At 41.7% G+C, this 12118-nt stretch overlaps 1 protein-coding gene and 1 long non-coding RNA gene across 3 annotated transcripts; one reads left to right on the forward strand and one right to left on the reverse strand.

Moving 5' to 3' along the window:
* Positions 1-2243: 2243 nt before the first annotated feature.
* LOC133365029 (uncharacterized) lies at positions 2244-7537 on the reverse strand. Of its 2 annotated transcripts, none has more exons than XM_061586223.1 (2): positions 6916-7537; positions 2244-4304 (listed from the first exon to the last, which is right to left on the reverse strand). In XM_061586223.1, exon 2 carries the CDS (start codon positions 3517-3519, stop codon positions 2758-2760), a length of 762 nt encoding a protein of 253 aa, XP_061442207.1. In that variant the 5' UTR covers positions 3520-4304; positions 6916-7537; the 3' UTR covers positions 2244-2757. The 2 variants fall into 2 exon arrangements, with proteins under 2 accessions (XP_061442207.1, XP_061442208.1); XM_061586224.1 differs by lacking the exon at positions 6916-7537 and adding an exon at positions 5542-5635.
* A 262-nt stretch (positions 7538-7799) lies between these two features.
* LOC133365507 (uncharacterized) lies at positions 7800-9108 on the forward strand. Its single transcript, XR_009758231.1, has 3 exons — positions 7800-7883; positions 8714-8806; positions 9032-9108. It is a non-coding gene; the product is annotated as an uncharacterized LOC133365507 (long non-coding RNA).
* Positions 9109-12118: the final 3010 nt, after the last annotated feature.

Here is a 12118-nt window from a genome sequence, read left to right on the forward strand (position 1 = left end):
ACTTATCTAAATTAGAGGTAAGGGCTTCCAGGACACAGGGTATGACCTCAAGGCAGACCCAAATGCCTTTTGTTTTATAAGTTAAGCACTAGGAATGAATAACGCTAAGTGAACAGTACCTGACCCACATACAGTAGGGCCCCGCTTTCCGGCGTTCCGTTTTCCAGCATTCCGCTGATGCGGCGGCTTTCAATCAAGGGAAATTCCCCGTTTTAAAGCTGATTTTGCAGTTTTGCGGCATTTTCGCATCATTTTTGTGCGACGCGACCCATTAAAATCAATGGGTTCCACTTTACGGCGATTTCCGCTTTACGCCGGGGCCTGGTCCCTAACCCGCCATATAAGCAGGGCCCTACTGTACACTTGTCAAATCACCCTCAGAGTCTTTGCTAGTCCTTTCACCTTTCTGTGATAGGCTAATTCTGTGCTACATGTACAGAAAAGCCACACTGCTGAGTATAGCTGTGTCTTCAATATCAAGATGTGTGAATGATAAATGACATTCTTGTTGGATGAAAGGACTGAGGCATCATTTTAATGTGTTTGTGAGGACACTATCAATTAAGGTTCAGGATCTAGAACTTTGATACTTTCAAGGCTGTTCAACAGGCCCAGGACCTAGAACAGTCAGTGGAGAACCTTGGCCCTTCAAATGTTGTTGGACTCCAGCTCCTTTCAGCTGCAGCCATTAGGGCCAATGGCTGCGAATAGTGGGAGCTATAGTCCTGCAACATCTGGAGAGTCCCAAATTCCCCACCTCTAATGAAGAACATTGTTATTTTCAAGGCTTAACTGTGGAAAAAAAGGTTATTTGAGAGACGTGATTCTTTTCCTTTTTGTTTTGGTACTTCATATGAATCTGACAGGGTGAACTGTGATTCAACATAGACTAGACTGGCTTGATAGGTAAACCAAATGTTTCTGAAATTTCTATTATACAAAGACAAACAGTTAACTTCTGGACAAAGGCAAATTGTCTCCATTATGGATTCTGCCAGTGGAGTCTAGTCCATTAGAAATGGGGCACTGCCTCACCAACCTTCATCTGCCCTCAGCCAGCCCTCATTTGCCTGCCTTCTTACTTACAACCAGCTCAGGGGGTGGCCCTGCCTGTCAGCTTCCTCCTCAGCAGGATTATGGAGGGAAACCCAGAATTAGTTGGCTCTGCCTGTCCTTGGCTCTGGCTCCACCTACTGTTGGCCTCCATACCTTCCACCCTACCAGTCCCAATGGGCACCAGCCACCACTGGATTCTGTTTACACTCTCCAGTTTATTTATTTATCTATTTTATTTAACAAAATTTGTATACTGCTTGAATGTAAAGATCTCTAAGCAGTTTATTAAAAATGTTAAAATTATCAATAAAACAGTAAAAAGCAAGTAATTAAAACATATTTTAAACAATGAAAACAGATAGTAACTAAAAAATTAAAACAGATCAACATCTGTATTTGGATAGGCTTGCCTAAACAGAAAATGTTTTAAGCAGGTGCCAAAAAGGAATAAAATGAAGGTACCTGCCTGATGTCAATAGGCAAAGAATTTCACAGAGTAGGTGCTGCCACACTAAAAGAATGATTTCTTCAAGTGCAGAATGAGTCTTTCATGGCACCTGTTAACAGTGCCTGTTCCACAGATCGAAGTGCTCGAGCAAGCACATATGGGATAAGGTGGTCTCACAAATAACCTGGTATCAAGCTATTAAGGGTTTTATAGATAAGTAGTAACACCTTGAACTTGGCTTAGTAACAAATGGGCAACCAGTACAGATCTCTAAGCAAAGGTGTTATAGGTTGACAGGATCTCACTCCCATCAGCAATCTGGCTGCAGAATTCTGCACTAACTGCATTTTCCGGATCAAGTGCCAAGGAAGCTCCACACTGAGTGCATTGCAGTAATCCAGGCTTGAAGTCACCAATGCTTGAGCTACTGTGACCAAGTTCTCCAAGTCTAGGAATGGTTGTAGTTGTCTCACTAGTGCAGGTAACTATGCTCTCTCGTGAGCATGAGCAGTACGAGTACACAGTACAATCCTGTGTATATCTACTCAGAAGTCCCACTGATTTCACTGGGGCTTATTCCCAATTAAGTGTGCACAGGATTTTTTTTTCATTAATTTTTATTCAAATTTTCAAAAACAAAAAACAAAACAAAACAAAAACAATCAAACAACAAAATAAAATATTGACTTCCGATTTGTCGCAGATCAATTATAAGTCTACAATATATAACAATCCTATCTCTAAAATTATATTATAGAATCACTTTCCTCCAGTAGTTATCTTAATTAATCATCAAATCTCATAAACATTATTTTATTCTTTCTACAAAAAGTCAAAGAGAGGTTTCAATTCCTTGAGAGATATATCTTTCAATTTTTCTCCATATAAACATGTCGCTTAATCCATCTGATTCAAATCTGTTAGGCCCAATAATTTCAATAGCCATTCTTCCATTATCTATATTAATTCCATCTTCCATCTTCAATAATCCTGTTAAGTCCAGTAATTTCAGTAGCCATTCTTCCATTATCAGTATCCCATAATAATCTTGTTGTCATAACCATAGTCCAAATAAACATATCAATTAATCCATCTTGTCAAATCTGTTAAGTCCAATAATTTCCATAACCATTCTTCCATTTTCAATATTAATTCCATCTTCCATCTTCAATAGTCCTGTTAAATCCAGTGGTTTCAGTATCCATTCATCCATTATATTAAGTCCAGTGGTTTCAGTATCCATTCATCCATTATCAGTATCTTATGATGATCTTGCTGTCATAGCCATAGTCATATAACAAGAGTCTGATGGGAATTTCCCCCATCACAAATATGTCCTTGCCATCAATTCTGAATATGTTACTGAAATATTGTTGTAAAGCCACATCTCTGTTCTGGGTACATCTCTGCTCTGTCACATATTTGTAGTTAATTCCATAGATTTTTTCTATGACAAGCCCCATCACATCATTCCAGTCAAGAATTCTGAATATGTTACTGAAATATTGCTGCAAAGTCATATCTCTGTTCTTCTTTTTTACAAAATGCACTGGTTCATCTCTTAAGAGTTTTTCCACTGTCACATACCTATAGCCAACTCCATAGATTTTTTCAATGTCAAACTCCATCACATCATTCCAGTCCAGAAAATTATCCAAGGCATTGGTAACTTTACCACCAAAATCTTCATTAATTTCTTCAGAGACAACTTTGAATTCCAAACGGTAAACTTTATTTCTAACATCCATAAACTCCAAATCTTTTTCCAATTTCACACTTGTTCCAATCTCCAGGGCTTGTGGCTTCCCTTTAATTTTTCTTTTTTCATCTCTAATCCCATCAAACACCTCTTTTACAGAATCCCCTATTTCTTTAAGCTCCTGTGTCATTTTGTTAAATTCAATTTTCATCTCCTGTCTGCCCTGTCTCAGGGTTTGTTTTGTTATCTCAATCTCATCCATTATTTTCTGAAACATAATTTCTTCCATGGTCTCAATCACTTTCCTGGTTGCCATTCTTAAAATCACAGAAACAAAAATTATTTCAGCCGCAATTGGGTTAATATTACAGGCTGCTGATATCAGTGTAGACAGTACAGCCTGCCTTATCTCTATGTGTTCAGGAATACAAAACAAACTTAGTTCCCAACATCAAGACAATTAGTGGCATCGTGAACAAGCAGATTCGTCAAAATGAAATAGACCAAAAAAAGTTTTTTCCCCCTCCTCGAAATAGAAATCCCTCTTCCGTTGGTATCTTTAGAATGCACCTCCAGGACAGCTTTTTGCGATAAAAGCAAAGATAAGCTTTTTCGATTTCTTTCCTCCTTAATTTCGTAAGTGAATGAGAAAAGCCATAACTCACCTAGGAATTCTTCACAGCTGATTCATTGACAAATCTCTTTTTTAACTGCACCAATTTAAACCAAGTGAAAAAAGAAAATAGAAAGGATGCTTGTTTGCCTGTTAAAATCCGTTTTTTCTTTGAAGAAAAGATAAACGTATCGCTATAATCAGCTAGAGCTTGATGAAAGTCCGTCCGACATTGCAGTTTGAACCTTTTCTCATAAATAAATGAAATCCAGTCCTCCCCACAAAAACAGGCTTTGTGGTTAATCTCACGTTTCTCCCTGACCGGGAGAAAATCTTTACCAGTCAAAAAAGACGTTCTGACTGATTTTGAAGCTGAAAAAGCTTCCTCTGAGACAAGAGCTCGGCTCAGAGGCAGCACAGGCAGAACAACCCTTCCCGGAAGTCTTAAGTGTGCACAGGATTGTAGCTTTGGACCAAACTTGAAAATTCTAATGTGGGAAAAATGAAAATGAGGTTAAATGCAGCTAGGGAAAAGAAAATGCTGGATTGAGTGGGACACACAAGTTGCTCAGGACTAATTAGAAAAGCTGTTGAGGGAAGAGTCCAATCGATATAGACTTTACCTGCCCCAACACTTGAAAGCTCTCCAGAGCAAATTGAGAAAATTTTAGGCATCAAGGGAAAAGGCGACACACTTCAGAGCCCCAGATCTCCTTCATTCCCTTTTCATTACTTTGAAGGGAACCCATCCCTACCTCCAAGATGCCTCTTTGAGCCCTACAATTACATCTGAGAACTAGGGGCTCCACCCCTGCTCGCTTTGCTCGCCAACTCCACCTACTGTCACCAGTGCTCCTCCTTCTTCCCTCTCCCCCCATGGGTCACCAGAGCTCCCCCTCCTCCCTCCCGCAGGGTCACCAGCACTCCCCCTCCCCCCCAGGTTACTAGCCCTCCCTCTTTCTCCCCTCCTCTTATGAGTCATTAGCCCTCCCTCCCAACTCACGGGTCTCACAACTTATCCTTTACTTATAAATTTAACTGTGACAGCCAAGTAAAATTGCCTTGAGAGCAATGCATTGGTCAGGTGTTCTGCTAGTTTCAGAGACTGTTGTGATACTGCAGATTGAATCACTATCAAGTGTATTTTAAGGGTTGGTTGCAGGACACTGGCATCTGCTAAAATACTAGAACATAGCTCTTCTGACACTGTTACATTTAGCAGCCTTTCATTAAAAAAATCTGATAAAATATTCCTTTAGATTGGTGGCAGTGGCTTTACTGAAGCCACACAGTACTTTGAAGAAAAAGGCCCATGTATGCAGAGCAGACTCAAAAGAGGAAATTGTGTTCGAATAGGGAAGGGCAGACTTAGAAAGCCGTAGCTGTGACAATTATAAGGCTGGTTTTGTACTAGCATGCCTGCTGCTTAAGAGGGTTTTAAAAATGAGTGCACAAAGGCAATTTCAGGGTGTGGTTACTAATCAACTTAGTCTATTTCATTGAGGCCCTTTGCTGGAACAGTGGAGCAATGCATATTTATAAGCCTCACATCTTAGAAAACCACTGAGCAGAGTTCCTGACTGGCCACTGAAAATCTGATCCAAACTAAGCCATTCCACTTAAACCTATCATATCGACAGCTGCATAAGCATAGTTCAGAAGCTCTCAGACTTGTGTGTGTTCATGCAAGTCGAGTTACATTGTGCTTGCTGGAATATGTCTTACCTTGTATTAATTGTTTTGTTACTGGTACGTGCACTAGTCAGCTTAAGAGGTGGGTGTAGACTTCTCCCTACTGAAATTCCTTTTGTGTGGAATACCACCTCCCAGCTGATTTAAGTTACTGATACAATTTTACTACATGTGGTTTGCAGTTATCATTCTTACACATCCTTTTTATGAACAAAGTCCAATTTCCCAGCAAAAATCTGCCATACCATCATATAAAACTCAATATAACACCCCCTTTTTGTCACAGTGCCTAAAAACACACTGACCAGACAACTGAGTTGTGGCAGCTGATTTGATATAAATCAGAATGGTTATGCATGCCTTGCACTCAACAGTATTTTCCGTAAGTACATGTTGTTTCTTAAGGACGATAGGTTCTAACTTTGCAACTATTTAAACATGCAAAGCCCTGGTCCATAAACTGAAGTGTTTCGATCTAACAGAAGATAATTCCATTAACTTTAAAAGCACTAAACCTGCAATCCTACACACACTTGGAACATACCCCAATGAATACAGAAGGGCGTAAGAAGAGTTGTCCTGGATTAGACCAAAGGCCTATCTAGTCCAGCATTCTATCTAGCCCCAACCAGTGGCCAACCAGATGCCAAGAGGAAAACCATAAGCAGGATACAAACACAATAACACACTTCTGTTTGTTTCCCAGCAACTGGTACCCAAAAACATTCTGTCTGACACTGGTGGCAATACAGAACCACCATGATTAGCAGAGATCAATAGCCTTGCCCTCCATGAATTTGTCTTATCACCTTTGAAAGCTGTCCAAATTGGCAGCCATCATTACATCTTGTAAAAGATTACATTGTTTATCCATGTGCTGCATGAAGTACTTCTTTTTTTCTGCCCTGAATGCCCCGCCATTCAGTTTCATTGCATGATCCCAGGTTCTAGAATTATGGAATTGGGAGAAAAACTTCTCCACATCTGATTTCTCCACACACTATGCATAATTCTATACACCTCTGTCATCATGTCTCCCCATCACCACCTTTTATCTCAGTTAAAAAATCCCAAACATTGGGTTGTATTCAACATTAGTTCTAAGAGGAGACCCATGGAAATTAATGGGCATACTAACTTAGGTCCATTAATTTCAATGGGTCTACTCTGTGCTGGATGCAACCCATTGTAACCTTTGTATGTAACTTAAATGCAGCTGGGCCAGAAGTGAAAAGTTCTACGTACTCCTTCCCAAGTATACTCCTTTGTGAGCAATGACTATTACAAGGCTTACAGGTTAACACATACATAATTCCTTGTAATCTCAGGGCCTTCAACTTTAAACTTAATGTGCTAAGCATAAAGTGTATTAATTTCCATTACTACAGTTTATATGCATCCACTTACATCGGGGTAACAGCAGCCCAAAAGTCGCAACCAAATCAGAAAGCAAACCGTCCCAGAAAGGTGAAGGCTGGCTATAGTCTTCAGGACTGGCCAGGGTATTCTGGCATCTTACACATGCACAGATGCACTCTCTTTTTGATTTAATGCCTCACATATTCCAGGGGTTTAGAGTGGCCATTTAGAATAAACCCTAATTCAAATTGCACCTTAACTTACTGGTGTCCCACCCATCTCCACGCACTCCCAAGAGGTTATTCCGCCTTCTCAGAATATATCCGGCTACCCACACTTTTTCTGAGGGCATTTCATTTTGCAGCCTCCTCATGGCCGCCCACCTGGCTCTATCCTGCCCCGCCCTTCTTCTCTCCCTTTAGTCCCACTGCCCGCATACTGACATTTCCTTTAACCCGGCGAGTTGGCCCGGCAGCCCTGTGGTTTCTTCCTTCTAAGGCCAAGGCAACCCCTCCTATTCTCGACCCTCGACTCTGCTCCCCTTTCACTCCCTTCTATTGGCTCCTTAGGATTCCTCGAACTCTCGGCACATCCATTCTCTCCCTTCCGCCCATCCCACTCCGCCAGCCTGCCTTAACGACCCCCTCCCCGTGGGGACAACGCAGCAGTTTGAACGGGGCACGCGCACTCCGGCTCCCCACTATTCTCCCCCTCCCCCAGGTGCTCCCTCCACCTCTGCCTCAGCCCAAGGTGGGCGTGGCGGTGCTGTTGCCGCCCCACCCCTTTTTCTCTCTCTTTGCCTCTGCCTGAGAGAGAGAGAGAGACTCCTTAGCGCGGAGCAGCGACAGCAGCCGTGACCTCCGACCCCGCCCTCCGCCAGCCAATAAGAGCGCAGCTCGTCTCCAAACCCAAAATTTCCACGTCGGCAAAAGTCAAGATGGAGCGGAGCTCGCGGGAGCCGGGCACGAGCGAGCAGAACGAAAAAGGCAAAGCAGTGGAAACGAAAACAGAGGGAGGTAGGGGGAGGCAGGGGGGAGGCAGGGTTACAGGAGACGAAGGAGGCGAAGGAGGCGGCGGCTGCTACCATTGCAATCCCGGAGTGGGAAGAGGCGGCGCTGCCTCCGCCAGGAGCTCGAGCCGCGGCCAGGATCTACAGCCGTTCGGCGCTGCACCAGCCCCTTCCATCTCTCCACCTTCGGGGGGGGGAACTCCTTCCCTCTCCTCTCTCTCTCTCCCTCTTTTTCTGCACCGGGGGGCCGCGAGAGCTGGCGAAGGAGGCGCCGCGTAGACCTGTTGCGTTTGGAGCTGCGGTTGCTCCGGGTGGAAAGGGGGCAAGGTGGGGGCGGGTTACTGTGCCTCTTCTCTTTTTTTTACCTTTGCATGGCTTGTGGGCTTGCTTCCCTCTTGCACGGGCAGGGCTTTGCATGCAACGCCACCGCTTAGCCGTGCAGGTTTAAAACCCCGTTGGGGAGTCTTCTGGTTTTCGGGGTCTCGCCTTCTCGTGAGTGTCTGGGTCAGTGTATAGAGCGAGGCAGGTGGGCTTCCTCTTCCTTGACAAGGCTGCAAATCTTGTATGAAGGACTTTCCTTCTCTCAGACCTTTCTTGCAAGAGGGTTTTTTCATTCGCCTGTTGAGGTGGGGGCATTAATAAGATTGCACGTATAGCGGGTGTATTTTTCATGGACGGTATATGTATACGTGGCCTTCTATGGTCTTCCATAGTAGTGCCTGGCTGCGTTCTCCCTTTTGAGGCAGACCCAGTAGTATGTGCCTGCTGTTACATTTTGAGCATATGGGGAATAGTGTTTGCCCCTGGCTTGTCCTTTTTTTTTTTTTTTACCTACAGCTCATTCGTCGGCTGCTGAGAGAGAAGAAAAGTAAGATGCCAACATGGACTGTGCTTTGAAGCCTCCGTTCCCTGTGGCAGCAAGTTGAAAGGGTACCTCATGATAGGCCAGTGCTTGTAGTTGGGGATCCAGCTAGTAACAAACTGTTTCCCTTTGTTCTGTGTAGATCAGCTGTTGGGGACCCCTGAAATGGAATATGCTGCCTAGGAATGGGAGCCTGTTAAGCACTAGGTTTTCAGGGTTGGTCCTTGAGTTACTTATAATTGTATAAATGGGTTGCTTGATGTCTTAACATTATTCCTTCATTTTTATCTTAGTTGGCAAGAAAAGGATGCCTTGCAGTTGACAAAATTCCTTTAGCAGAGAGAAAGAAGATTTGGCCTTTGGAAGCAAAGTTCTGTGACACTCAGACTCTGATTATGATAGAAGTCAGTGCACTACAGAACTTTGTCTCCAGGGGCTATGGCAGCTAAGGAGTTAATACAGCACTCCTGAAACTCAGGTGGACACGTCATTACTAGCTGCTTCCAACAGGGTGGGATGGGAGGGCTGAAAGAGGTGGCACTACTCAGAGGGATTATGCAAAAGCACCAGACTGTACCCCTGTGTTTAAATAAAGCCTTTGCTCTTTTGAAAATTGTGGCCTCCTAGTTTCTGAAATCTGAAATAGCACAACATCTGGATATTAAAATGTGCTGTTTGTCTGAAAGGTGGATGAAATGCTGAGATCAACTTAATACTTGCTGAGAACTACTTCTGCCACAATACAATTAGTCTTTTAGGTGCCACAAGGCTGTTGATTGTGAATGCTAATAACTATTGTAGCTAGTGTAGTGTCCTGCAAAATACCAAATTTATCTAAATGCCACTGTAAAAATTGCTTGCTAAATGTACTAATACTATATATACTAAAAAGCCTGTCTTACCTAGTTTTAAAGTTGTCCTGTTGTGTTTATTAGCAAGGCCCTGTAAGTCTGCTTGAATAGTTTCTGTAGCACTACCAAGTTAGATACAGTTGGGAGTAAGTCCCATAGAACTTGGTGGAATTTAGAGTAGACGTGCGTAGATAGGAGCAGCACACAAGCTCAGAATGCTTGCTGCTTTTCTTGATGAATACTTAAAGAATACCAGATACTTGTTTTCACCCCATGTTTAATTGTGTGAGGGTTTTAAAAGATTAATAGGAAAGCTGGTGTCCAGAATATAGTAGTGTGTTGACACCTATTAGTCTGCTGGAGTAGGTCCTGGTGACTTACGGTAAAAGGGAGTTGGAAAGTTGAACAGTGTCCAAAGCAAGTGGTCATACTTCATAGACATTAGAGAAATAGATCTGAAGAGTTAAATGTCTATGTAAAATTCAAGTTCCCTTTGTAAAGCTAAATATTCTAGTAAAAATACAACTGATAATGTGCCTGAATGGAATCTGGACTAATGCATTATTGAAAATATAAGTAAATGTATTAACTGTTTGGCTGGAAGGTCTTTTTCAAACTTTAGTATAACATTAAACTAATACTATAATTCTGAGAGGAGCCATGTCATTAAGATTTATTTTTTTCATAATGAAAGCAACTTTTTCCTTCCTAGATGAAAATTTACCGAGATCTGTCGATATCAAAGGTACATATTTCATCAACTGAGCTAGAGGGAAGTAATTCTAGCTATAATAGAAAATGCTACTGACCCTGACTTTTTCCGTTTGTGAGAAAGTCTTTTATAGTCCATTTCATGCTAACTTGATAGAGGGGATGTTGGGAGTCATATTTTTTGCTGAATATCCTTACATCAAGTGTTTTCTGTTTAATGTTTTTGGCTTATTTTTTCAGACAAGTCATCATTCCGCTGCAGCAAAAGCAGTCTTGTGACACCTTAAAGACTTACAAGTACATTGTAGTATAATCTTTTGTGGACCATAGTCCACCTCATCAGATGAATGAAGTGATATCCAGAGTTGTAGGGATATATACAAGTGAGTTGGGCATGGGTAGCCATATGAACCATGTGTATATAAACCTGCAACTCAGGATAACACTTCATGCATCTGATGAAGTAGACTGTGCCTTATGCCACAATGTATTTGTTTGCCCTTAAAGTGTTGCAAGACTTGTCATTTATGGATTAAAGTCTGGCTTAAATTCTACAGTTTCTTGACACGTATAGCTATGTAGAAACACTAATAATTACAGTTGAAGTATTACTGTTTAACATCTGCTTCAAGCTCTTCAAATTCTAAAATGTGCACCAGCTTTAATTCTTGCAGTAAAAATCTTACACAGAAGCACCAGCCTTCTAAATGGTATGAAAGTATGAATGCAACACTTGAAACAAGGTCTTGGTAACTTTAAATGAGTGGTTCTTAACGTTTTCCACTGCCAGCACCCCTTGGATTTCCAAAATATGCTCTCGTGCCCCCTGAAAAAATGCCATTCATTTTTTTTATTTTAATGTGTGTTTTAGCCTAACTTAGCTAAGATAAACGACAGTTTTCCAAAATCTTTGGTTGGGCCTCGGACCCCTAGAAAAAATGTTTCTCATCCCCGGGGGTGCGTGCACCCCAGGTTAAGAACCACTGCTTTAAATCGAATGTATAGGGTTGGTATACTTTCAGTATTGCATTGAAGGAAAACTCAATTTACCTTTGGGGGGTAAATATAGGATCTGATTTGAACGCTACTTAAAAGTTAACCCAGTCATTTGCTAGAAAACTCAGCCTTTTGCTTATGCTGTTGCGGATGTTTTAACAATAACTCAGCTACCGAAATCTTCTTCCGGCTGAACACTTCAGTCTTAAGGGCACATTCTACTTGCTTCCAAAAATTTTCTTGGGAACTTCACTGAAGTCGCTAGAACTTCTTTCTGGCACAAGTGATTTGAGGAGTCAAGTTTGCATCTCAAGCAGAACATTTTCCAGATGCTGATCAACTATGCAAACATGGTTTGGCCTTGTACTAGTGCAGCTTTTCTACCAATACATGTCATTCATCTGCAGCTTTCCCACAATGTGTTTACCTTAGGTGGTCATGTGCTACATATGCCAGATTTAGAAATATGCTTAAAGGGGCATTTTGATTAAATGTTAATAGCCGGAAAATGTTTGATCTTGAAGTGGACCTGAAAAAGCCTTGAAATCTAGTTCAGATTTTCAGTGAGATACTTTATAAGGAATGGCTCTGCTGAGAATAATCTTAAGATCTTGATAGTTTGCTAATTGTCTTTATCGAGCAATAATTATTTGCTGGAGAAATAACCAAACAGTTGACTTAAAAAGAAAAACACTAATTGAATAAAATGTCTTCCATTTTGGGGTACAAATAGTCTGTCTTTTTATTTTAAATCGGAATGTCAGTCCATTGTAATGCATTTAGTGGATTTGGCATTACAAAATATTTCTCTCTCCTGGAAGC

The sequence above is a fragment of the Rhineura floridana genome, chromosome 10, assembly GCF_030035675.1.
Source record: "Rhineura floridana isolate rRhiFlo1 chromosome 10, rRhiFlo1.hap2, whole genome shotgun sequence".
Lineage (NCBI taxonomy): Eukaryota > Metazoa > Chordata > Lepidosauria > Squamata > Rhineuridae > Rhineura > Rhineura floridana.

What these genes read in the sequence shown, in the direction of transcription:
- LOC133365029 (XM_061586223.1), bottom strand. Translation starts at nt 3,519, where the DNA reads ATGGCAACCAGGAAAGTGATTGAGACCATGGAAGAAATTATGTTTCAG.